The sequence below is a fragment of the Perissodus microlepis genome, chromosome 10, assembly GCF_051167445.1.
Source record: "Perissodus microlepis isolate ML-2025 ecotype Zambia chromosome 10, ASM5116744v1, whole genome shotgun sequence".
Lineage (NCBI taxonomy): Eukaryota > Metazoa > Chordata > Actinopteri > Cichliformes > Cichlidae > Perissodus > Perissodus microlepis.
The window spans coordinates 1,280,148-1,307,315 of NC_140470.1; the positions used below are offsets into that span (position 1 = coordinate 1,280,148).

General features: G+C 39.4%; 1 protein-coding gene across 2 annotated transcripts in view; it reads left to right on the forward strand.

The window, feature by feature from the left end:
• The first annotated feature begins 931 nt into the window (after window positions 1-931).
• cltca (clathrin, heavy chain a (Hc)) overlaps window positions 932-27,168 on the forward strand; it is a 33,040-nt gene continuing 6,803 nt past the window's right edge. The window contains exons 1-16 of one of the 2 annotated variants that reach the window (XM_084941411.1): window positions 932-1,262; window positions 11,875-12,082; window positions 15,063-15,331; window positions 15,488-15,649; window positions 15,731-15,844; window positions 16,374-16,547; window positions 18,390-18,587; window positions 18,679-18,879; window positions 19,534-19,686; window positions 19,840-19,962; window positions 23,687-23,824; window positions 23,916-24,080; window positions 24,195-24,375; window positions 25,179-25,342; window positions 26,456-26,581; window positions 26,668-26,810. In XM_084941411.1, the coding sequence (XP_084797537.1) occupies window positions 1,221-1,262; window positions 11,875-12,082; window positions 15,063-15,331; window positions 15,488-15,649; window positions 15,731-15,844; window positions 16,374-16,547; window positions 18,390-18,587; window positions 18,679-18,879; window positions 19,534-19,686; window positions 19,840-19,962; window positions 23,687-23,824; window positions 23,916-24,080; window positions 24,195-24,375; window positions 25,179-25,342; window positions 26,456-26,581; window positions 26,668-26,810 (2,561 nt within the window). In that variant the 5' untranslated portion in view covers window positions 932-1,220. The remainder of the gene's footprint in view (window positions 1,263-11,874; window positions 12,083-15,062; window positions 15,332-15,487; window positions 15,650-15,730; window positions 15,845-16,373; window positions 16,548-18,389; window positions 18,588-18,678; window positions 18,880-19,533; window positions 19,687-19,839; window positions 19,963-23,686; window positions 23,825-23,915; window positions 24,081-24,194; window positions 24,376-25,178; window positions 25,343-26,455; window positions 26,582-26,667; window positions 26,811-27,168) is intronic. The other variant, XM_084941412.1, reaches the window with a different exon arrangement.

The following is a 27,168-nucleotide window of genomic DNA, read 5'->3' on the forward strand; positions in this document are numbered from 1 at the left end:
AATGAATACTCACTAAAATGCATGCACACTCCACCCAACATGTATTGCATGCATCTGAACAAAACAGAAAATTTCTGCTATTAGACTTTCTAACCATAATATTTCACACATTATAATTCTTTTGACTGCCAAATTATAGAAAATAGATTCTAGTCGTCATGTGAATTCATAGGTATAGATTTCAGGGAGAACACAAGGGGACACAGCCTTACAAATATGTAGGACACACAAAGTTAATAAATAAATAAATAAATAAATAAATAAAAAGCTGTAAAACTACTGAGGAATGTGTTGACGTGTTAAGTATACTTTTACAATTAAAGACATTTTCTTGATAAATTAATGCAGGGGCGATTTCAAAAATTCACCAGAACAAGTCCCCCCAAACCCCAAGGCTGAAATTAAACAACACAAACACAATGGCCTGTATAAATAGGCACTGTAGTGAAAACTTAGTCCTTTAATGTGAACCATGCTGTGTACACTGCGTACTGACCAGTAAGTTCTTGTTAAGGATCAAGAAAATATATATTATGATAAGGAAAGAATCTCCTCTGAGCATTTAAAGTGTAATTTAAAGTAATTTAGCGCTGTCCCGAAATTAGAATAAAGTTGAATTACTCGTTTGAGTACCGAGTTATCGGATTGGCTGAGAGGAACAAGTGTACAGCTACTATACACCGCGTAGGAATGACGTTAATTTAGAAAGACGAATGATGTGGCAAAAATCAAAGGGCGAACAGAAAGAAGTAGTCCCACTTTTACGTTTGTTCTCATATATTTTTATGCTGAAGTTCATTGTCTTATTTTGATATTTTAAAGAACAATTAAAATGTTATAAATGTTTCAAACAAACGGCAACATACTAAGCACAGTTCACTTTTTAAAAGTCGAAATACGTATCCATCCGCCTTATTGAGTGCACTTCCATTTCCGGGATGTTTTCTCTGCTGACCAACCTCCACCGCCATTGCAGGTCCAGGGAGTCGGTGTAGTGACAGTCGTTAGCCGGGGAAGACCGCAAGTAAACAGTTAAGGGAAGGAATAAAAAACAAATAAAGTACAGTCACACCGACAGCGCGTTTTAAATAAGGCGTAGAATTCGCTTACAATTGGACTTTAGACTAGAGACTTCCTGGCTGTCCGGCTAGGATCTGAGAGAAGCAGCCGTAGTTTGTTAGCATTAGACGAGACCGGAGGAGAGTGAGAGAGGAACCGCCATGGCTCAGATCCTGCCTATTCGCTTTCAGGAGCACCTGCAGGTATGTGAATCAATGAATGGTTAAATTGTTTGATCAAGTTCATCTTTCGGTCGCAATAACTGCCAGACTGGCTGTCGCTTCAGAGACTCTAAACACAAGTTTGAGATTGCTAGCAAGCTAAGTTAGCGTTTGGTGCTACGCTAACTAGCTTGACAGGGTGGATGACGTTTGTCTTGGCTAGTAGCATCAAGCATTCTTGCTAACACTTTGCTTACCCACCCTTGTTCGCTTCTTTAAGTCTGAAATACAGAAATACAGCATATAAATAATGCTAATAGGTCGTAGTGATGAACGGAAATATGTGTTTACCATTTCTCATAAGTATTTGCCCCATTCACAGCAAAAGTGTTCATTTTCTCGGAGTGGCTATTGCTGTCGTTGGTATTAATCGTCACTATCAGTGCCTTGTAATCGTCTGATTCAGAAATGAAATAGTTATCCTTATTGTCGCCTGTTGCGACACCGCTCAATCGATTTCTTCAAATCACCATACGGCGCAAAAAAATTATTAAAACTTCTACACCCGCCTTATTTGTCTGCGCCCTGATTATATGTACCGTCGTGTTAATTTGAAAGTGATTATTTGACCTTAAGGGGATATCACGTTGGCTGGTTGTACAAATGATCATGTGGTATGTTAGATAGCAATCCAGCGCCCGTGCTGAATGACTTTGCCAAAGTTAACTGTGACTCAAGAATTTACGGAGCCTCCTTTTCTATTCAGTACTCTTTCTTTTTATCTCCGAGGCACACCTTGATCGCAACGGAGCTGCTATTAAAGATTTTTATACTATTAGTAAGTTCTTCCTTTTTGTGCACCCCCACGTATTACCTGGATTGTACGTACTTCATGCTTTAAATGGCCACACCTTTACTATAATGCCAATAAAACTGCTTTCGGGTCAGGTGGAGGAAACAGGAAGCCTATGGGTCAGTCTAAAGTGCTCCTGACTTTCAAGATGTAATGAATAAAACATAGACTTTTCGTGTCTAAATCAAGCTTCAAATGGGAACTCTGATCCACCCAAGTCTGTATTTGGTCTTTATTAAACAATTATCTCTGTTATCCAATGACTAAAGGCTTTGGGTGTCACATGAGAGTAATAATTTGGTGTCAAGAAAGACATTTTAAGCTTTGATCAGTAGAACTGAGTTGTAAAAAGGGGGTCAGACGTTATGTTCATTGGCTTTGGGGGTTATTGTAACATTAAGTCATTTGCTCAGTCACAGGTTAGCTGAGTGGATATTTGAACACCAGGTTCCTGATGTTACTTTTTCTTGCTGTTCAGACTCTGATCCTAATTGCATGTCTTAAGAGATTTAGCAATGTAGTAGTATGGTACTGCTGTTCTTGTTCATAGCAGGTAAATGCTATGGGTTAGTCAGACTGTAATTTGTGTCTGATAAATCTGTCAAACCAAAGATGATTAACATTTTCAGTACAGCGCAGCATTCCCTGTTACTACATTCTTAATTCATAAAGAAGTTAATTCATGTCACAGACATTGATGAGTTAATATGTAGGCCTATCACATGGGGTTGTATGGAGGCTGAGCTTCACAAAGCTATGCAAAGACCTTTTGTGCCTAGAGTTACAATGAAATTATTATTGAATGATTTTTGACTTGCTTATTAAGTCCTTTTGGTTGTAGAAGCAAACAGAGCAATACAAAATTGGCAAATTGCATTGTGACTTAACTAGTATTTTATCTTTAGTGAGGGGAAAAAGCGCTGTCATCCCCTAACAGTGCATCTTTCTCTTTCAAATGTGTTGAACATTTAATTCATTGAACTCACAAGTTTCACAGTCAGCTGCAAGGTGAATGTATTTTTTGTGCTTGTTCTTCGGTCCATCTTTAAAAACTGACGCCATAGCTTTTAATTAATGTACTGTACTGTAATTCTCAGACTCATCAGGTTATGTTATGTGACAAACACAAAGGGATCTTCAGCACATATCACTAATGCGTGACCTGCATATGCTGTTTCATTCATCATGCATATGGAGTTTCTGAACAAATGCATATTAGAATCACTGCAAGAATTTCTTTTACTTTTGACTTGGTCAAACTCTTTAGCTGTCCGTTTAATTATACTCATGAAGTAATCGTTTTTTTCTAATTATACCAGCTAATGGTTACCACTATTATGAGTGTGTTTAAGCTTGGATTATCTGTGAGAAACATCTTATATCTTTCTTAGTCCAATTACTGAAAAACCAGATGAAGCTGAACTCGTTTGATCAAATGAGTAACTGTCAGTGCCTGGATGCAAAGCCTGTCGTTTCACCTTATGGTTGATGTTCTTTTTGATTTGTTCATATGGAGCAGAAATATTTACATAGTGCTGCTAGCCGTGTTTTATTTCTTAAGCTAGTTGGCAGGAATCCATCCAATATAAGATTGTGGCCCAATGGTGATATTTTATAAACAGTACTATTGTGATCACTAGCCAGTGCCAAAACCATTTATACTTTTATTTTATGGACAAATAAAACATAAATTGTGCCATGGATACAAGAATGTTAAAAAAAAAATCAGTTTCTCTATCATTACATAACATATGAATCATCATCACATCTCATTTTCCAATAGGCTAATCTAAGTCCACAAAGCTGCCTACCAGTGTTCAGCTTATATTGTTGCATTCCTTTTAGGTACTAGTTAGTAGTAAATCACCGTATAGGCACTGTTTGAGTCTACACCACTGTGTGCTTAGCTGTGATTAACAATGGATTCAGAGCCTGTTAGATAGACTTGAAATTACCTCAGGTATCTCTTTTTTTGTTTGTTTAATGTCTTAGGCTGAAAAATTGGATGTATCATAAAACATTCTTTGTGCAAATATGCATATCTCAGTTATGGACCATTATAGCTCCTTCACATCTAGCTCTACTGCTTTATTTATACTTTAGACTCAAATGTCCACGGTGAGACCGTCCTGATGTCAGGTCATGGTTTATGCTTTTGTTTTTCACCCGTGAATTCTCAACCAAGCGAGTTCAAATACGGACAGACTTTAAGATTTGCTTTAGTGTTAAGTCAAAGTCAAACCCAATTTCAATCACTCACACAGTTTTGCATCATGATGTATGCAGGGATATTGTTTTCAATGCCATGTTCAAGGTTTTTTTTAAAGCCTAAAAGTGATTGTGGATCACCCTTCAAGGCTGCTGGGTGTCACCAGTGTTGGGTGATAGCTTAATTATTTTGCTCATTATTCATATTCTGACCAAACTGACATAAATGTCACGAACAAACTGGATGTTTGCTGATGTTGTGCTTAAATGGATATTTAAAGGTATGCTGGTTAATCAATTAGTCAGCACAAAGCTTGAATAAAAGCTTTAGATTAATCAGTAACTAAAAATTATGCTTGAAACCACATAAATTTGGTTCTATACTTTTGAATCTGAACTTTTATAGATGTAAAACATGTCAAAATAGGATTGTTGCATTAATCATGTCGATTTTACTGGATCTGAATTGGAGAGCTGAGGCACTGAGCTAGCAATACATGTTAAACTTGGTAGTCTCAGTCTTTGCAGTTTCCTCCCTCCCTTGGTCTCCCCCACACTATCCATCTGTGTGTCATCCGGTCTACTTGCACATCTTGCATTTTTATATATCATCCATTTATATAGTGTAGTGTTGACTCCAGTCAAACAGACATGATAGCATAAGTGACAGTGTCACATCTTTCCCTCACGTGGTATAACCTTCAGTTTGCCATTCAGAAAAAGAGATAATTGTCATTTAGGTTTTAGTGGTGTGATTGTTCTGACAGAAACCAGTCTCAAAGTAAGCATGGGAGTGTAATCTTCAAAAATGGCTCCAGTTTGCGTAATGGCAACATGGTATCATTCTCTGTTGATGAAGACTTCCATTTTGCATTTAGTAAGCAGGGTTTGACAAGGCAGGCTTCCTATCCAGTGCCCAAAGATAATCTGATGATATGTAGGGAAAACCATAGATTGTGTGTTGAGTAAATACAATATTTCACATGCATAAGTCCATAATTGCATGTTACTCTTATCTACTTTTGGTGTACACAGGTTTTTTTGTCTTGAATGTACACAGTAATTTGTTACATTTGCAAAAGATGTCTTCATTTATCTCCCTTGGTTAAGATTTTGAATTGTAATTGTAAAACACTGCATTAAAATACACTATGACAGAAAATGTATACATTTCCGTAATTGGGCTTTATTGCATGACAGCAGGCCCACAATATAGTGAAAATTTCAAAAAGTTTCTCTTACTTGTACTAGTCTAATTCGAATACTAATTATAGCTCAGAGTGTCATTATATTACTGGACTTGGCTGTCTTTTACAGTTGTACTAGCTTCTTTTCCTTTGAAATAGAGTTTGATATTCACAAAAAATAGTCATTTAGATAAATTTTGCCCTACATAGGAAGACCTTGAGTTAAATATGCAAATTTACGCAAGGTGCAAGAAAGAAGAGGATGTGATTATTAGTGGTGATCTTTCAAATAAGTGTTGTGGTTAGCTTTAAATTAGGTGTTTGTAGTCTGAGAAAGGATTTAGTTCCCTGAAAACCTGACAGCTTTGTATCTATAGTTAAATGCACTCACAGTAGTATTTAATAGCAAATTGATTTAGTTCAAAGCAAATACTTGTACATCCCGTCTGTTTGCCTGTTGAGGAGGGGCAGGTTGTTTGATGCTTTTTACAAAGGTTTGCATGTCACACTTTGACCTGTGCTAGTAAATGACCACCTGATACCTCGTGACAGGCTGGCAAGGATACAGATTTGCTGAACACTTGACATTCTGCAGCAGCCTCTAAATGTAAGATAAAGCTCTCATTTAGGGAAAGAAGGAAACTGTAGTCTCACAACCACCTCAGCAAGAAATGACCTGAACTGGAGACAGATGATGTTCAGAACCCCTTCCATCTTTTTTCCTTTCTAATACTATAATTGTAAAGGCAGCACTTTTTATGCCTCACCCATGATCCCATGTCCCCCTCCAGTGGCCCATGATAGCAGAGAAGGCAGGATTCGGCAGGCCTGTTGTTTCAGTCCTGGTAGACAATGACTCCCTGGCTTCCTGTTGTGGAGTATTGCAAACAAGTCCTGCTAGCCTCAGCACATTACATAGCACATCCTTCCCTACCCTGCCTTGAACTTTACATGTGCAAAGTTTATTTTCTGCTGAACAAGATGCTGCTTTCCTTTAAGGGAAGAGCATACAGGTTAAATCTACTGACAGGACTGACAGGTTGTTGGAGAATAGTTCAAATCGTTCTGTGGATTTATTGTCATTGTAAGATTATGCAGCAGCCATGTGCTCAGTTGTTGGGCCTTTACTAAATGTGTTTGACTTGACTTTCTTGGAGTCGATTAAAGTCCATTCTTACTAGGGTTATATATTTGTTTATAGAGCAGTTGCTTAAAATTTGACCTATTTTGGAACAGTACATGCTTGATATATTATTGCATTGGTTGCAAACAGGGTTTGGGGCTTCTTGTGGTAAAGAAAAATGTAAAGATTTTCAAAATATTTTTAAGCCTGTTAAATATTTTTTGTTAAGCAGAGTATTGACAGCATATCCAAAAATGGATGAAAGAAATTGAAACATTATTAAGATTATATAGTGTTTCCAACTTTTGGCCAGAATGGCCTCTCCCTCTCCAAGGGACTAAGTGAATAAGTACCATCATATGGGGTGTTAATTATATTTTTATCTAGTTAGTTCTCATTCCCAGGATATGACTTGCTTAGACTTGAGTTATCTGTCCTTCTCTGAAGTTCAGTTGTTGTCACTGTGATTAAAACTGATAATTTCCTGTACTGTGATCTCAGTTCCTGTTGCAACCTCACATTGAAGGTATTGGAGTCAGTCCATTTATGACATAAATCGAGGTCATGAGTGTCTATAAACCTTGGCTAATGTGCTTTTTCCCCCCCAGTAGATAAAAATGCAATCTGCATCTGCTTTGACTTTTTTTTGTCTCAAAGTTTCAAATTGGGATCTTTTTATTAGGCTTTTTGTTCTGAATGTCACGTTTGTCCCTTGTGCTGTTGAGAAATACATAATTATGCTAACTTGACTAATTGGTGTATAACTGCAGTAAATTGTCAATAAAGCATGTGGATGGGCACTTTCTGCCACTGATAAGATTACAGGGCACTAGTGGTGCAACGGATGAAAAATCTCACGGTTCGGATCGGATCACGGTGTTAAGTCACGGATCGGATCAATTTTCGGATCAGCGAAAAAAGACAAAAATTGAACATTTACTTATTGAAGTATTTTTTGCCTGTTAAAAACATTCAACTCAAGACTCATTCCACGCAATTATTAAAAAACAAATTATGGTACAATATAGGGCAGTATAGGGCTTTGTATCTACCACTCAATTCAATTCAATTTTATTTATAAAGCACCAAATCACAACAGCAGTCACCTCAAGGCGCTTTATATTGTAAGGTAGACCCTACAATAATACATACCGCTCATTATATCGCACTCTGCTGTGATATAATGAGCTGTCACGGTCACGTAGCTTTCCGTTGTCCCGGAGGTCCACCCATTTGTAGTAGTTAGGGCAACAGAAGATGCCTGGGACATTTCAGCCATAACTTAAATCTTTTCCTGCTCATACATGCTTGGAACGATCTTGCCACTAAAGTGGACGCGAAATGGGATATCATAGCGTGGCTCAAGCACGTTCATCATAGTTTAAACCCCTTGTTTTGCACAAAGGAATACGGCCTCCCGTCTGCAGCTAAACACCCCAATAGCTTTTGTAATAGCTTTAGCCCGGTCGGATTGGGCAGCAAAGGGCTGCTTAAATACCGCAAACTCCTCTGCTCCTCCACTTGGATCGCTAGCGCTGACCATAACTATCGCTTGACAGACCCACCACGCCACCATACACATACTTTTTTTTCTTCTTTTTCGAATCTTCGGATCACATGCGTGCCGAACCGTGGAGTGGGATCGGTTCGGATTACGGATCAACCGTGATCCGTTGCACCACTACAGGGCACATGGCCAGGTATCTTCCTTAGCTTATATAGCATAGCAATTTTCATCAGTAAAGGAAAAAATGATTGATCATGGAAAAAATAACTAGAACATTATAATCTGTCATTGAAAAAAAAATAAGGCTGGGCTTTATTAAGCTACTTCGTAGCTTAGCAAAGTCCTACTAAAACATTTTTTGACAGATTTTTGAGCGTCGTGTACCACATAAAATTGGTTCGAGGTCAGTAAACACAGCCAGAATTCATAGATAAGGCGCACCAGATTATAAGGCGCTCTGCCGATTTTTGAGAAAATTAAAGGATTTTAAGTGTGCCTTATAGTGTGGAAAATACGGTAGTCTCTGCTACATCAGCATTTACGTGTTCTAGGTGATCGATTCTGTAATTATCTTTCTTAAATGTGGTTTTTTTTTTTTTTCTTTTTCTTCATTAAAAAGTGTTTTACCAGGTACTTTGCCTACCCTTCATAGTTGTATGCATTCTTTATTCTCTTTGTCAACACTTTCTAAATACAGATTGGTTTGATTTTCACTCTTGCTTCATGCAAGTCTCTCGGAGGCTCTTCCTTTGTTATCCTATCATTGATCAACTGTGGAGGGCAATACAAACAAATTTTTAATTTCGATTATGATTTTGGCGTATCAGAATTAAAAGAACATGATCATACAATATTAAAAATGCATGCTCATCATATTGGCATATCATATTCAAAGAGTACTGTCTGTTTGCAGAGCAACAGAACTAATCTAACTAACCTTTACCCTGAAAACACACGACAGTCTGCGGTATAGTTAATGCGTAAAGACCAAAAAAAACAACGTTTTATGTGAATCGTTCAAATTGTCAACTTGGATATCAGTAAAAATGAGCTTGTGCAGTGTGTCAGTGCAGCACAGTGACATAATTGTGTAGCTCTAGTTGGTTGGTTGATGTGTTAACAGCTATGCAGAGCAGTGCTAGACTGAATGGTTAAATGATTTTCCACATTGTTTGTAGCTCCTTTGGGCTGACCTGCTTTCAGCCAAATTCCTGCTCAGTGATGTTGCAGCAGTGTTAACCCACAGTAGTGTTTTACTCTAAGGTTTCCATAGCAAAACAGTCTCCCAAACCAAACTGTGGTGTGGTCAATCAGTCTGTTTGCTTTTCTTTATTCCATGCAAGAGGGGTAGCATTCATTGTGATAAGGCCATGCTGGTCTTTCCTGTTTTAGAAATGCTTTTCATGTGTGAATGAAAGGGCTTCCTGCTGATCCAAGAATAGATGAGAGGGAAGCGAAACGCATAAACCTGTTTAGAAATATTGTGTAATAATAGCTTCTTCTTGTGTTTTAAAATGTAGAAATACATCTGTTTGAATTAAAGAGCACTCATTTGAAAGCAAACTAGTAGTTCATTTACACAGCAGCTGCATGGGATGTTGCCATAACTGAATAGTGAGTTCTTGGTTATGCTGAACATCTATTTAAATTAATTTAAGCTATGTAGTATCTCTTGCTGTGTTTTCATGAAACAAACTGTTGCTAGATATTAGTGAAAGCTGATGTGTTCAGGGTCAGAAGGATTCTCCACATAGGCCGTTTCCCTTTGTCCGGTGTTTGAATAAATGTTGTCTTAGTAAACAAGGCTTCCATACTGGAAAATGGCAACGATAAGAGGCATGGAAGCTGCAGTGACGTTACTGTATGATGTCACCTCTCCACTGTTCAAAAAAAAATGTTCAGATCAGTTTTCAGTTCTTTCCTCATAGCTTGTAGTAAGACTTGTTCTGTACAGTTGTTTGCACTGTCATTGAGAGGGAACCAGGTTACACACTGAGTGTGGTTGGGGCAGGGTTGTGGAGAGGGTGTGTCCTGTCATTGATAAAAGGTCTCTTTCGTTGAGCAGTTTTCAGAATTGTGAGTGTGTTTGCTGATTAGAATTGAACTGGGCAAAATTTTTAGAAGGGGGTCACATTTTTATCTCTAGAGTCTTAAAAATGAACATTTGCCAAAAAAGATGGGAGTGCTCCAATATGCTTAAAAAAAAAAAAACCCTCCAACATAAAACATTTCAGCACTACAAGTGAAAGTGTAAAATTTTATGGCTGGTTAATTTAAGCAGGCAGTAATAGTTTGTGCACCTTTAACACACAGATTAAGATTTATTAAGCGTTATTATAAGTATAGTAACAGCTGTCTACTAAAAAGACACAAAAGATATTTATGTCATTTGCACCCACGGATTTATTTTGAATAAAATGAGAAAGCATTGTAACATTTCTGAGGCCATTTTTCCTGAAAGCAAAGCATTATACAACCATTACCAGCTTTATTCACATTACTGCAATAGGATATATGTTTATTTTTTGTAAATGATTGCTGTGCATGATATAGCAGTTATGTCTGATCAAAGATGCAAATACTTGGCCATAAATAAAAATGTATATACACGGTAACGGTCTTGGGTTTAAACACAAAACCGTGTTCTAAATAGTTGTGATTATTCAGCAGTTGTACAACTGTGGTATATTACTCATTGACAGCCAAAAATTGGAGGAAGTTGCAACAGCAAAACATGGTGCATGGGATGGTTTTTGTAGTTTCATTTCCTTTTAATTTACGTTATACCAGTGTTGGCTGTATGTGGTTGATAATTGCCTTTTTCTTATTTTTCATGTTCAGTATTATTCGTATAGTTAAGCAATGAAAACTGCTTGTTCTTGATACTCTCGCTCAGAGCTGGCTTTGCCCATTGCTCCTCTGACTGTCCTCAGCAAGCACTGCTGTGTCAGGGTTTGTGTAAGGCAGGCAGGATACCCTGTTTCCAGCCTTTGTCAGTAAGCAGATCTGCAGAACTTGCTGGTGTTACATGCGGCAAATTGTTTCACACACAGCCTGAGGCTTTATTTTTACGCAGGTTAATTTTTTAAGGTCCTGTCTCTTTTCATGGAACACCTACAAGTAATTGAAGCTAAAGCTAAGGCGTGCTCTAATGTACTTGAGTTTCCCTCAGGGATTCAAATTGGTGTTAATTTAGGTAAAAGTTGGACAAAATAAAGCACCAGTGGCTGTCTATATGACGTGACAGAATCCTCTTCATGCACTGATATTGGTATATATTGTGTTGGCAAACCAGCTCCTGTGAAACATAATAATTTCTGAGAAGTCAGACTTTGAATAGTTACTGTTAGTCAGACTAAAGAGACACTTGAGTGTTATGTAATGATGTTGCAGTTTCCTCTTTGGCCCATACTTTGAGAACTTGGCTGTGCATTAGCTCTCCACCCAGGCCAGGCAATAACTGTTACATCCAGTACAAAACTACATGTGTCCAAAGAACTGCTGCCTAGCTCCAGTATGGTAAACTCATCCGCTCTCTGTGGTAGTGCACAGTAGCTGAGTTTAAAGTCCCAACATTCTTAGTGGACCCTGTTGTTTGGTCAACTCCTGGCATTAATTTGACTATAGATTTGTCAAAGGCTTAGGTTGAAATTGTGACAGGAACAATGTGACGTATTGTTTCCCGAGATGATCTTCATATTTACCTAACGAACCTTTTGCTGCCCAGTTCTGTTCAGGCTCACATGGTTCTGCTTTTTTCCGCTTGTTTCTTTTAGCTCCAAAACTTAGGGATCAATCCGGCCAACATAGGCTTCAGCACCCTAACCATGGAGTCTGATAAGTTCATCTGTGTGCGTGAGAAGGTGGGTGAGCAGACTCAGGTGGTGATCATCGACTTGGCCGACCCCAACACACCTATCCGCAGGCCCATCTCAGCTGACAGCGCCATCATGAATCCAGCCAGCAAGGTCATTGCACTTAAAGGTATGGCAGTTTATTTACATTTCAAAGGCTGCATGTCTCTGAGTGCAGTGCATTACCAGAGAGAGGAAAATGTGTTAAATCCTGTGTGTTAAATATCAGGGTTTAACACAAACGTTAACTAACCACTTGTAAGGGACTTACAGCATTTCATTAGGACATGTTTTTCTTCTATATAGCAACATGTTATCCATTTAAAATTTTAAGAATATTATGAATTATTTTCATTTATTTATGTCCATACACATCCAGCTACTTTAGTTTTCCATTGTGGATTAGTTTTTAATGGCCAACATGTATGTTTTTGTTTTTTTTCTTCCTCCAAACATTTGTCCTGTAAATACTCAGAATGGGATATTTTTTATTCTTTTTGTCCAGCATCCATGATTGCTTTGACTTTTTTGTTGTTTTTGTTTTTGTCTTCTCTTATTTTTTTTTCCTTTACTGCTTTCTTATGTGTTTGCAGACGGTGAGTTGAAATTTAACTACTTCATTGTGGAAGTAAAATCCTGTTTAAAGCAACATTTATAAGCTGAATGTCCATTTGAAGCATAGAGACTACTGTAGAGTTTGTTTGCTCTTAGAACCTCAGCACTAATGGGCTAGGTTTAAGTATTCTTTACACATATCTTTAACCAAGTTTTAGTGCATTCTTGAAATTCCTTTCCACATCTCAGCCAATATTCTGTAAACAGGATTTAGCTTTCACAGTCTTACAGCTTGCTGGCATTTCATCATTTTTGTTTTATGTACAAGTGATTTAGAACCTGTTGCAAGTGTGATAATACTGTGGGTAAAATGATTTCATTTTAATTTGCATTTCTTGGTTTCCGTTTGAAATCCATGTCCTCTTCCATCTGTGTTATGTTGTAATTAACTTTCTTCATTTGTCTCAAAGCTATGCTTAATAATTTTTATTAATTGTTCACTGTAATAAGAACTAAATATTACAGTTTGTTACAAGACCAGAGAGCACAGGAATTTATCTTGTAATCTGTGCGAGAAGTCTAATGCCACCTGTCATCAGCACTGACTTTACTTCACATGGTCCTAATGGGACTTTACTCTGTCACGTGTAGTGCCCGATGAGGATTGAATTGGGTCAAAACATAGAATGAATAGTAATCTGTAAGGCTTGCTTGTCAGGGTGTGGAAATGATAAAATGACACTTATATGTGATTGCTATTAAGAATGATGAAACGTTTACTGTGGTAGCTTATCCAAGAGCTCAGAAACCTTGAGTATCCTCACGTGTTTAGCCCATGAGCTTTTACTTATGCACCTTTTTAAAGATTTTATGAGCAAAGCAATTTTGTTTTGTTTTTTTTGGGGGGCGGCAAAGCTTTGTCCCTGTTTTCTCAGTGATATTATGTCACGACTTGGTCATTTCACACACATGCTGCAGCCCTGGTTTTGTTCAGGTTCATGCCTGATGGAGCTGCTTGTAAGAATGTGAGTGTCTCACTCACTCAGCTTAGACAGCTGCCTGCGCCCATATCATGAAACAGGTACTTGTTTGGTGATTGCACAATGAGCATGTGGGTGTTTTGGGTCCTGCCTCTTGCTCACTCAGGTCCAGGCAATAGTCTTGTCTAAATCAAGTGAATTTCCAGTAGGGATAACATGTATGACTCAGATTTTCTCCTGTTGTGCAGTAAGCACATGTTGACACCTGTGGACAATGTGTCAACATGAGTCCCTCCACATTGTCCACTATTCATGTGTGGAAAAAAACATACTGTATCAGTGATTTATTTATTGAGGGAAATGGTGTCCGTTTTTTTTAAGGCAGTTCATAAAAATGCTTTAAAAAAAAAAAAGTACCTTATCACAGCAAACAGGAGCTATATATGTACAGGAACAGGAAGCACAACAGTATATAGAGAGCAGCAGATGCAAACTGTTGCCTTGTATTTTTGCAGTGTAAGGTCAGTGTAGCTCTTTCTTGTTCAGTCCCATAGTGAAGATGCTTAGTTGACCTCGTCTTGTGACACAGTTTGAGCATTAACTCCTCCATGTAACCTAAGGTTGACCACAAAACACACACGTACACACACACCGCCAGACGCTAATCATGATTGAATTTCAAATATTGCATGCTCTTTGAAATTTGGCTGCTACTGCTGCAAGTGGTCCATTTACCAATCTGCTTATTGTACTTTGGCTTAGTAATGGCAAAATAATCTTCACGGTTTGGCTGATGCATTGGTCTTCGCTTTTCTGACACAAGGTAAAAAGTGAAGAAGTCACACTGCTTCTTAGTAAAGCTTTAGCTTCTCAAATTAACCCTAACTAATAATACAGAAAATGCAGGTGAGTGAACTTTCTTCTAATTGTTTCAAATATGTTTGAAACATTCCAAATATTTATTATTTTTAGCACACTATTTAATATTCAAAACACCGTACTCACTAGTCTGTGTTCTCTAATCTAGAATGACTTGTACTAAGAAAGAGGTAGGCATGTATTGACCCATTCGGTGACAGTCGGCACCTCTAATCCTTCATTAATTTTGTCACACGTGGAAAATGACTTTTCTCAATAATTGTATTCATGTTGATAATTCTTCATGCAGTCAGTGGCAGTAAGCAGAAGTGTTTTTATTGGCTTCCTACATTGATGCACCATTTGGTTTATAATATGAATTTGTAGGCGCTTAAGTTCACGTTGAGCCTATCGCACCTTTTGTATTCTGGCAATAAATTCACTTTCTCCTTTTTTTTCTCACTGCACTTCATATGACAAAAATTGCAAAATGCAGCTTGTTTTTCATCTTATCAGTTGTGGCCTTGTTGCTTGATGACCTCTGTGCCATCAAAACAACATTTCAAATTTCCTGTCTCTTTAAAAAAGGAAAATGGTGTGCTTCTTTTCCTATGGGAGGTTTTTGTGTGCGTCTCTCTGTGTGCACAGACTCGCTCTTATCATGAGCTGTAACGTTCTCCTGTGGCCTGGTTCCTGCCCTGTTTCTCCCCCTTGTAGCTGCCAAAACTCTTCAGATCTTTAACATTGAGATGAAGAGCAAGATGAAGGCGCACACCATGACCGACGATGTTACCTTTTGGAAGTGGATCTCTCTTAACACAGTTGCACTTGTGACTGACAATGCCGTCTACCATTGGAGCATGGAGGGTGACTCACAGCCTGTGAAAGTCTTTGACCGGCACTCTAGCCTGGCAGGCTGCCAGATCATCAACTACCGCACTGATGCCAAGCAGAAGTGGCTCCTGCTCATCGGCATCTCAGCTCAGGTAGTTTGTTCTGCATGTGTTCTGGTTTAACAAAAAACAAAGCCAAGGTTCGTAATCTATGGTCGAAGCATGTCAGTCACAAGGAATATGCATTCATAATTACCTTATGCATGTTTATATCTATCATTCTGGTGGGGGGGTTGTTTTTTCTTTCAGCAAAATCGAGTGGTGGGAGCCATGCAGCTGTACTCTGTTGAGAGAAAAGTTTCTCAGCCCATTGAAGGCCATGCTGCCAGCTTCGCCCAGTTTAAGATAGAAGGGAATGCAGAAGAGTCAACTCTGTTCTGCTTTGCTGTCAGAGGCCAGGCTGGAGGGAAGGTGACTGGTTTTTACAAACATAATTGTGAAAAGTGATTTCTCTCGTATGGTTTTGTTACAAATGTTTTGTCCTCATCATAGTTGCACATCATTGAAGTGGGAACCCCACCAACTGGTAACCAGCCATTTCCTAAGAAAGCAGTGGATGTCTTCTTCCCTCCAGAAGCCCAGAATGACTTCCCTGTAGCCATGCAGGTATGTTTGTGTAACTGAGCAGCTGGCTTTAACAGACTGAAATCAGTAGCATGAAAGGTAGTACTAGGTTGGCAAAACTGTAGTTTATCAGTGTTTTAAAAGACCAGTTTGGCTGATGATGTGTGGTGATGTTTTTGTTTTTTTAATTGTTCATAATTTCTCTTTTACTGACAAGGAAATCACTGTTAGAATAACTTTCTTTATAGAGCGCCAAATCACAATAACAGTTGTCTCCGTTAACCACCAGACCATTTGTCCACCAAATAGTGATGTACAACAAACATCAGCCACTATGGTTGCTAAATGTCATCTTATTTGCTGGTAGGCCCATATTTTTCATCATGGCTGGTCATCCGTGTATATTACACACATGAAATCCACACTTTCAAAAGCAAGTCTCTTTGATTTCTGTAGACATCCCTGACCTCTCACTGAACTCAGAAATACATTTTGAGTAGGTACTGCTTTGGTGATGTTTCAGATAGCAATGCACAGCTTTATGTAACATCACTAAATTGGTTTTCGACAGATAAGCTCCAAGCACAATGTGGTTTTCCTCATTACCAAATATGGCTACATCCATCTCTATGACTTGGAGACTGGCACCTGCATCTACATGAACCGCATCAGTGGAGAGACCATCTTTGTCACCGCTCCACATGAGGCCACCTCAGGCATCATTGGGGTCAACAGGAAGGGGCAGGTAAGAATGTCATGATGTGCTAATTCTAACTGCTCATGGAAATTAAAGTGATGCCTGGAGTTGCTGTCTTGTTCATGTCGAAACGGAACGTGAAACCGTATATTTTCCACTCATTTTCCGAAAAATCTGTATATAATATATCATAATATCTTAATTTATAGTTCAGTTTTACTATTTAAATCTTGTTTCATCTCTAGTCCTAGTAATATCCAGCAAATATGACGCTGGGCAACAACAAACATCAGCTGACAGCAGCATCTCTTTGTTTGTCTGTTGTCATCAGGCAGGTTCACTTTGCCAGGAGTCATTATAAATAATCCAAGGTGTAGTGTTTCACATACAGAAAGCAGCGACTGTTGTGTCTTACTGCTTTTCTGAAGCAGAACCAGAGAAGAGAACTGGATACAGCTAGCTGATGAATAATGATCCAGCCAGGCCACACACCACATGAATAATTGAGCGCAGAGAGGAAAGCTGATCTCAGACTGTGACAGATCTCACAGTCTGCCAGAGCATTGCCTGTGTGTGTGTGTGTGTGTGTGTGTGTGTGTGTGTGTGTGTGTGTGTGTGTGTGTGTGTCAGTCACACGCACACAGAGACAGTGATCTGAGAGAATAGGCCACTGTCTGCGCCACTTACTGATTCTGGTTAACTGGGTTGGTTACCAGCAAAATTAGTAATTGGATACTGAGTAATAAATTACTCCAGTGCTATATACTTCCATCAAGTAGCCAGGTGAAAGGAAAATTGGTCTCAACTAGACTAGCAGCATAATGTTTACCGGGGGCGGGGCGGTTAAATCAACATAACCATATTTTTATGGAAATGTCGGGGAGTAGAAAAACAGCACATCATTATTACCTCGTAAACATTTCAGGTGGGAAAACGGTGACATTACGTTATCATACAGTGCTAAGATGTTGAGCTCATGAATGTAAAATCAGTGAGTGCATGAGGAGTGCTCTATCCTGGCCTGTCAGTGACATGCATTGATTATAGGTGTAGCACTGAACTGCTGCACAGAAACCCGACAGGGGTGGGGGAGGTAACATGGAGAATTTAAATGACAGAGTACGGGTGGAAAAAGGCCCATGTCCCATCAGCGTGTGATGCAGAGTGGGAAGCACATCCTGGTGCTCTCTGTCAGTGTAGATCCTCCCGGTAGTGTCTGCCTGAAATGAGTTTTGCTATTTGTTCTTGGTGGATCTGTCTCAACTAGGTTTATCCTAGCATTTAGGAACAAAATGTTAGGCCACCCTGGGGTTAGTGTGCAGGCTGGTCTCCCTCATGATAGTAATTATCTGACTTTAATATCAGCCTCTACAAGCGTACTCTCCTCTGGACACATGTAGTGCGCACTGAGCAGAACACAGGATGAACACTAGGAAACCTTTTGTTAAACTCCTTTTCTTTCTTTTTTGTTTATTTTCATGTATTTACATTTCCACATTACTCCCATTTAGTCCAGTAACATTATAGTAAATAATCCTGCTTGAGTAGTTGCCAGACTTCACACACAAGCCCTGTGTTACACTGAGCCACTAAAATAACATTTGCATTCAGCACCCATATACCAGTGCTAGACGGAGTTTAATTTCATTGCACATACTTAAATTGAACATCTTGACTACTGCTTTATTTATTTTTGGTTACCTGAGAAAAGTGTATTGAATCATGCCTCTGTGGTCATAATGTATCTAAGATGAGTTCAAGTACAAAAGACTGTTTTCCCAATCAACGTTTCATTGTGTATTTGACCAAATCTGTGAATCTGTTCCACATGCCTGACATAAACTTCACAGATTGACTTGGACTTTAAAAATGTCTTTTCCTGTGGCACAGGTTCTGTCTGTCTGTGTGGAAGAGGAAAACATCATTCCCTACATCACCAACGTGCTGCAGAATCCAGATCTGGCTCTCCGCTTAGCTGTCCGCAACAACCTCACGGGAGCCGAAGAGCTGTTTGCACGCAAGTTCAACAACCTGTTTGCTGCTGGCAACTACTCCGAGGCCGCCAAGGTTGCTGCTAATGCACCAAAGGTACATTAGTGACTTTCATGGTCTTTTACTGCCCGTTTTGTCTTTTATCATTGCTGTATGGCTTTTCTCATGCTGACATTTCTTCACTCAGGGCATCCTGCGCACTCCAGATACCATCCGTCGTTTCCAGAGTGTTCCCACTCAGCCTGGCCAAACCTCCCCCTTGCTGCAGTACTTTGGTATTCTGTTAGACCAGGGTCAGCTCAATAAGTTTGAGTCCCTGGAGCTTTGCAGGCCTGTCCTCCAGCAGGGGCGAAAGCAGCTTTTGGAAAAGTGGTTGAAGGAAGACAAGGTACTGTACATCCATCTAAGCGCCAGCTCGCAGGAAGTCGCTCTTCCTGAGTTGCCTGTTATGTTTACACAACTTGCCTGTTATCTTGGATCAAGCAGGGTCATGTGATATGCAAGGAATTTAGGAAGTCCCCTTCAGAAACTTTGAATCTACAAATTCTCCATGGTTAAGAAAAAAGTGAATTATGCATTTGAGTTGATTTTCATTCACTTAATATTTGCTATATTTTCTATATCAGTGGAGAACCAATCCCAACAGTCTTAGAGAAGTCCATCAAGAGTCCATCAAAGTGTTAATACTATAATCTAGATCAGATCTCTAATCCCTAAACCTAACCAAGGAAGGTAAAAAGAAACTAAAATCCGGCAGAACAGCTTGTGATAAAAGACCGAAACAGCCTGTGAGGCACACAACAATGTGTCCCGCTGGTAAAGTTTCTGCCTTTCCTCAGCCATCCCTCAAGACTTTATTTGAAGCAGTGCATTGTCAGGGATTGTAACATCTAGTCCTTTTACTGAAACGGTGTTAAGATTTTTTTATTGTCATACATTTATTATTTGCATTTAAACAATGTTTTTTTTGGTTGTGGTTGTTGTTGTTGTTTTTTTCCATATTTGTCTCTCTTAAACGTCTGATGCTTCTTGTGTATTCCAGTTGGAGTGTTCTGAAGAACTGGGTGACTTGGTGAAGGCGGTGGATCCTACCTTGGCTCTCAGTGTGTACCTGAGGGCCAACGTTCCCAACAAGGTCATTCAGTGCTTTGCAGAGACTGGTCAGTTTCCTAAGATTGTCCTGTACGCCAAAAAGGTATGTCTAAGATTGCATTTGGCCATTACTTTTAATTATCTGTACTCTGGATTTTATTTATTTTTTAATCTAGTTTAATGAAATTGGTTCTGACCATTAAGTGGAGTGGAGAGAGCTTGTTGGTTATTGTAGCATTTTCTTTCTTTGTTCCAGGTCGGCTACACACCAGACTGGATCTTTCTGCTCAGGAATGTGATGCGGATCAATCCAGAACAGGGCCTGCAGTTCGCACAGATGCTAGTCCAAGATGAAGAGCCACTGGCTGACATTACACAGGTAGGATATGAAGGATATGTAGTGATGCAGCTTGTTTTTATTTTTGATACAGTAGTTCAACAGAGTTATTATTTTATTTTGAAATTGTGTTATGTGACCTTGAGGTCACTTAATTATCACTTTCTCTGTGATTAACCAGTCAGCCTGAAATTGTCCCAGAATGTAAACAAATAGAATTTTTAAGTGCAGAATGAGTTTACAGTGACAACAGTCACAATGCAGACTTTATTTGCAGTAGGCATGGTTGCAAACCGTATATGTGTGAAGTTAGAGAAGCATGCGCTTTCTTAAGTGAGTGAATGAATAAAACACGCTTCATGTTGTTTTCATGTTTATTTGTCAAGTACTTGGTAACAAATAAACAACTGACCAATACAAAGGACAACAGTCGTTGTTGTGCTCTGGAGCCTCCGTGATCTCAGTGTAGGGGCACATTAAGCAGTTCTCTGGCTGCCGCAGGTTCCGGTCAGTGTTTCTCTAGCTAGCAACAGAGCAACAAGGACTGCTGTCACCAGCTGCAGTTCAAGAAGGTGGAGTTAGCTGTATTTGGCCACAGAACCAGAGCCTCTCTGGGATGGCCTGAGAAAGACATTGAGGACCACTACAACAACAACCCGGCCACACAGCAAGGAGTGCAGGACAAGAAGGGTAGCTGGGTAGCATTAGCCGAACTTTCAAAATAAAGGCACGGGTGGTTCAGTAGTAAATTGAAAAGGATGTCATCATTCTGTTAGGCAGAAATGACAACCAAAAAAAATACTATTTGGTGTTTATTATTGTGTCATATACTTATGCCTGCCTACTTCAGTGTGGAAAACACTGAATAAGTTTATTGAGCATAAGTATTAGAGATGGCACGATACCACTTTTTTATGTCCGATACCGAAATCATAAATTTGGATATCTGCCGATACCGATATGACTCTGATATAGTGCTCTGATATAGTGCTCTGATATAGGCCAAATGCAATCTTAGACATACCTTTTTGGCGTACAGGACAATAGATAGATAGATAGATAGATAGATATGATATATAGAGATATTAGTATTTTATAATCAATAAAACTGTTTTTTTTTTTTAAATATCTTGTTCATACTCAAGTTTAAAAAAAAAAAAAAAAAAAAAAAAAAACCCACTAAAGCTATTCTGTTAAACCTGTATGCAAAAAATACACTGCATCCAAAATATTTCATAGTTCAGCAATACTGAGCTAATAGGGTTGCAAAACTCCCAGCAAAAATAATAGGAAACCACCCCCCACCCTCCGCCTCGTGATACTTAATCGACGTAATCAACCATAATTTAATGCACGTGTTAAAAAATAAAAAGCACAGAAATCAATTATTTTTCTACAATAATTAAATAGATTCAACATCTTTCTTCAACAGAACTGCAGACTGCACAGATGGTACTTTCCCAAAGGAAAAAGTACTATAGCTTACTAGGGTATGTTAGACTTAACAGTTACTATATACAGTAATGGACTTCTACACATTTACATCAGATTAAAACTTTGGTTGTAAGATTCAGATAATTATTTATTAAAAACTAGGGCTGCTCAATTAATCGAATTTTAATCTCGATTACGATCTGGGCTTTCAACGATCATTAAAAATGACCGAGCCGATTATTAGCCCCTCCCTCGTGCTTTACTCTCGCGCTGCTCCGTGTGGCAAATCGAGCGCACCTCTCTGCATTTCGAACACGTGTCACAACAATTAAGAGCAGCGGTCCCCAGCCTTTTTTGCGCCACGGACCGGTTTATGCCCGACAATATTTTCACGGACCAGCCTTTAAGGTGTCGCGGATAAATACAACAAAATAAAACTAGTACCGGTACCGAAAAAAAGATTTATTCATAACACACGTGAAAAGACCCAGGAAAACAGAGTTAACGATAAAAACGATAACAAAATAACGCTGAAAACCAATAAAAACCCTGAAAACTATACATTTCACACCTGAGCCTCAACTCTCGTGGCCTGGTACCAAACGACTCACGGACCGGTACCGGTCCGAGGCCCGGGGGTTGGGGACCGCTGATTAAGAGGACCCGAGGGAAGCTCGGAAAGCTAAGCAGACGTTATTTGGAGAGGAGAGTGACTGCTGTTGGTTGAAAAGAGAGGTAAAAAAACTTCAGTGGTGTGGAAACATTATGGGTTGGTGGAGTCAGACGTGGATCAAGTAGACACAGTGTGTAAACTTTGCTACAGTGTAGCTGCACCACAGAGCAACACTGCAAAGTTCACTAAACATAGATGTTTACATTTTTCATTTATTTTTTATATTGCAAACATTTGCACTGTTATCAGTATTTGCACTATTTTATATTATTTTTTGACAATCTTTAAAGTCATTATTCAACACATTGTTATTGTTAAATAAATATCGTCAAGTAATCGAGATCTCAATTTCAGTGAAAATAATCGTGATTATCATTTTTGACATAATCGAGCAGCCCTATTAAAAACTAGACATTTTAAATGAGAATAAGAAAGAAAAGTATGTCTTTGTGCCCCCTTTTCCCTGTTAATGCCCTATCGGCCCCCCTGGCTAAACTTTGCTAGATCCGCCCCTGCACAGTTACGTCGGCTACGTAGAAAAAGATCCTGGTGTAGAAAGTAATATTAAATACATTCTAACAACAGCTTATCAAGCTTCAATGTGCTGCTGCTGTTTATCTGCTGGTTTCCTCTTTCTGGTGCAAAGTGGGCCAAAAACAAACAAGAGAGACGGACTCACGACAGAAAAGCCGATCAGCTGATCATTGATCAGTTTCATGATTGAAGGAGAGAGAGAGAGAGAGAGGCAGTCGCTCCATATATCGGTTGTTAAGCTCAACGCTGGAATGCTTTACAAACATTCAGAGATGAACTTACACACTTGTTTTACTTCTCTCTGGGAAAACTTCCTCAGAGATGAAATGCTGGTTTGGTAGCGAGGCTCCAAATGCTCAACCAGACCACCGACAGGTCTTGCACGCCACAACCGCTCTATCACGTGACGTGTACTGCGCCGACGTGCTACGGTTATGAGCTGAGTTACGCCATGTCGCAAGTTTTGTGAGGTGCTTTTGTGATATTTAATGGATCGGATTACATTTTTTATTTCTCTCCGATATCCGATCCAGTAATTTAGGTCAGTATCGGACTGATACGTAATATCGATCGGTCCATCCCTAATAAGTATATAATATACTAGTTTATAATGGTGGAAAACACTGAACAAGTTTATTGAGCACATGTTTATGTTTCTAAATCTTGCCTTTCACATGGTATAAAGGAAATTCACCTCTTCCTTTACTTCCTGCCTGTGCATAACCTCCGTGCTGCAAGTGTCAACCGCTGACACAGCTCGTGTTCCTAAAGTGCAACAGAGCAGGTGATAGGAACACAAATCATTGCATCACAGGCAGGCTTTTTTTTTTTTTTTTTAAACAGTTACTGTATTCAGACAACTTTCACTTGTCATTGCAACTTGTCTAAAAGCTTCAGAGAACTGTGTGGGCTGCATTCCTCACATTTAATCCTTTAAGTGGTGCCGAACATTAGACTGCTGACAAGAATGTTGGGTTTATATCAAAGGTAAAAGCTACAGTAAATAAGTGCTACCATATTTGAAACAAACAGGCCTTTTTTGTTGTTTTTTTTAATACTTCTCAGCTGTACACATGTAGTCTAATTTTTGGTTTATTTCTTACCTGTGGTTCTGTTTTTGTCCAGATTGTGGATGTGTTTATGGAGTACAACCTGATTCAGCAGTGCACATCATTCCTTCTGGATGCCCTGAAAAACAACAGACCCTCAGAAGGACCTCTCCAGACTCGCCTGCTGGAGATGAACCTCATGCATGCACCACAGGTAGACCAATATGCACGCACTTGAATAAATGAAATGAATCCATTTGTTAAGCATGAATCACTGTTTTCTAATGATTCGTCTCATGGTGTAGGTCGCTGATGCAATCCTGGGCAACCAGATGTTCACCAACTATGATCGTGCCCACATTGCCCAGCTGTGTGAGAAAGCTGGACTCCTGCAGAGAGCACTAGAGCACTACACTGACCTGTATGACATCAAGCGTGCTGTGGTGCACACACACCTGCTCAACCCAGAGGTAGGCTTCACTTACCTACACAGTCAAAGTGTTTTCCCATCTGGCAAATGTGTCATTGCTTGTTGTAGATTGTACAGCCTCTGAATTAACATTTTTTCCCCACACAACCTCCAGTGGTTGGTGAACTACTTTGGCTCATTGTCAGTGGAAGATTCTCTGGAGTGCCTCAGGGCCATGCTCTCAGCTAACATCCGCCAGAACCTGCAGATCTGCGTCCAGGTGGCGTCCAAGTACCATGAACAGCTCACCACACAGGCTCTCACTGAACTCTTTGAGTCCTTCAAGAGCTTTGAAGGTGAGACATAAAAATTCATACTTAACATTCTTTATTATATCAGTAATCCATAATCCAGCCAATACAAATAGCTCACTTGTACCTACTGCTCTACATGGTTTTTAGGGTTTTCCATTAGATGGTAGTACCTGCTACCAGGTACTTCTTTAATACCTACTTGACCGGGGTTCCAAGCAATCTGAATGTGTGACGTCAGCAGACTACATGCCACTGCTTGGCTAGTCAGTGGCATTACACAATGAGTCATGAAAGCATCTCCTTCACCAACATCAAAATTGCCATTTTTGAAACCCAGTAATAAGGGACAAGCATTTTAGATGGTACTCGATTATCAGGGAAAACGAGACGAGTCGATCTGAGTAGGTACTAATAGAAAAGGGCTGTAATGAAACTGATGGAAAACCCAGTTCAGTTAATGAGGAAGTATTGAAAAGTCATTGAAATAGTCATGTTTTATAGAACTGCGTCAGTTTGACTGAAATATTTCTGTAACAAGACTAGCTGCTGGAAAAGCATTTGGCTCGTCTGTTTCGTTACTGTTGCTATCACCTCCTAACCCTGTACTTGGATAGATGTTGCTCAGCTATCAGTCAGATATGTAGGCCAGAACAGAGGCAGGGCGATCGATAAATAGTGCAGGATGCTCTGGAGGTGAACTAGTGCAGCTCATCTGTAGTGACTGGAGTGATAGAGCATAAAGGTGCGGTAAACTAATTGGGGAAGAACAATATTTTAATGTCGGGAATGTCCCTATCCACATGGATCCCATTTGAAGCTTAATGTTAACTGTGTGTTCCCCTCAGGTTTGTTCTATTTCCTGGGCTCTATTGTAAACTTCAGTCAGGATCCTGAAGTTCACTTCAAATACATCCAAGCTGCCTGCAAGACGGGCCAGATCAAAGAGGTGGAAAGGATCTGCAGAGAGAGCAACTGCTACGATCCTGAGCGTGTCAAGAACTTCCTCAAGGTAGTGACAGGGATGACTGGAGCGATCAAACACTGACACAAGCAGCTTTTATGACTTGGACTCTTTTTTTGTTATTCTTTTGCCCTCGCCCGTTATATCTCAGTTTCTCAGTTGGTTCCTACTGGTGCTTGTTTGTAAACTGTAACGCTGTCAGAACTTTATCAGTCGTTTTATGAATTTAATGTTGGGTTGATCAAACGTTTAAACTCTCCTGAAATCTCTATTTTATAATCAGACGTTGCTTACAGTGCTTAGCCTGTCTTTATATTTTATAGAAAAGCCAAGCTGCACACATTGACAGTTTACCTGTATTTGTTGCAAATTGTTCAACCAGCAGTCCTGATGGCAGTCAATTATCTTTTGTCCTTTTCCTCTTTTGTCTTTGGAATGGCAGGACATGTATCAGGTAAATCTATTCCTCCCCACAGTGCAGGATTCATTCCCTGCTTTTCTTTCACCCCTTTCCCATTATTTTCAGACACATGATTGAAACTGGGATTTGTATGGAGGCGTATATGTTTATACACCACAGTCCATACACCTACTGGGGTGTATCTATGTATAGCCAGTGATCTATTAACTTTACATAGTCGTAGTCATTCATTGGCTCTTGTGTGTGCAGGTAACGGTGACCGTGTTAGGCTCCTTTACTTCACATTTAAACACAGAAAGTGTCGGTTTGTGTTGTGTGTAATCTTGTAAGGAGCTTTTTTTCCAGTGCAGCATGTTGTTGGATAGTCGTGTCAAGATGCACAATCCCAGTTTTGTTTTTTAAATCCTGTGGATGGCAGCAGTGTTTCAGTACTGCTTAGTGAGAACTGGCATCTCTGCTTATTAGTATGAAGGAAGTTTATTGTTCTTTAGTGCGAAACACACAGGTTGTTTTCAATAATTTGACCATCCCTTTAGCCTCCCTAGGTAACAAAGCCAAGACGCTTGATTTTGTTTCTATGTGGTTTTTTAACTGATTAAGTCCTGATACTTTTAAATAACAGACAGTTTCATTTTTTAGTGATTATAATTATAGAGGGCAGAAACCAAACCAATCTAAACATTCGACTGTGTACAGATTCACTGACTACACTCTCTTCCCCATTACTCTGTGATGCACAGGAAGCCAAACTAACTGACCAGCTCCCACTCATCATCGTCTGTGACCGTTTCGACTTTGTCCACGACCTGGTCCTCTACCTGTACCGCAACAACCTGCAGAAATACATTGAGATCTATGTTCAGAAGGTAAGAGTCAACACAGAGACATTTAGTTTTCAGAGCACAGTTCATTCACAGATCAAGGAGAGATTTATTGTGAAACCTTTGCTTAGGTAAATCCGAGCCGTCTGCCTGTGGTGGTTGGTGGCCTCTTAGATGTGGACTGCTCTGAGGATGTCATCAAGAGTCTGATCCTGGTTGTCAGAGGACAGTTTTCCACGGATGAACTGGTCGCTGAGGTGGAAAAGAGGAACAGGTGCTGCACACATTCAACTTATGTTATTTTCTAAAACATAATTAATTTTTACCTGACACTTATTCTTCAGTGTAATTCAGGGAGCTGTATGGACGTTAACAAGTGAATATCAGGAGGGAAACTGTGATGCAGATGTGTTTACGGCTTCTTTTGGAGCTGGCTTTTGTCAAAAAACTTTTTTAATCATTTGAAATAAAAAATTATATATATATATATATATATATATATATATATATAAAAAAAAAGCTATACTATACGCTTCTTCTGGGCTATATTCTCAGCAGCATATTAAACATATCAGGTCCCCATGAGGAGAATCCTGTGCTAACGGCTGTCTAAATGACTCGGGTAAAGTTTG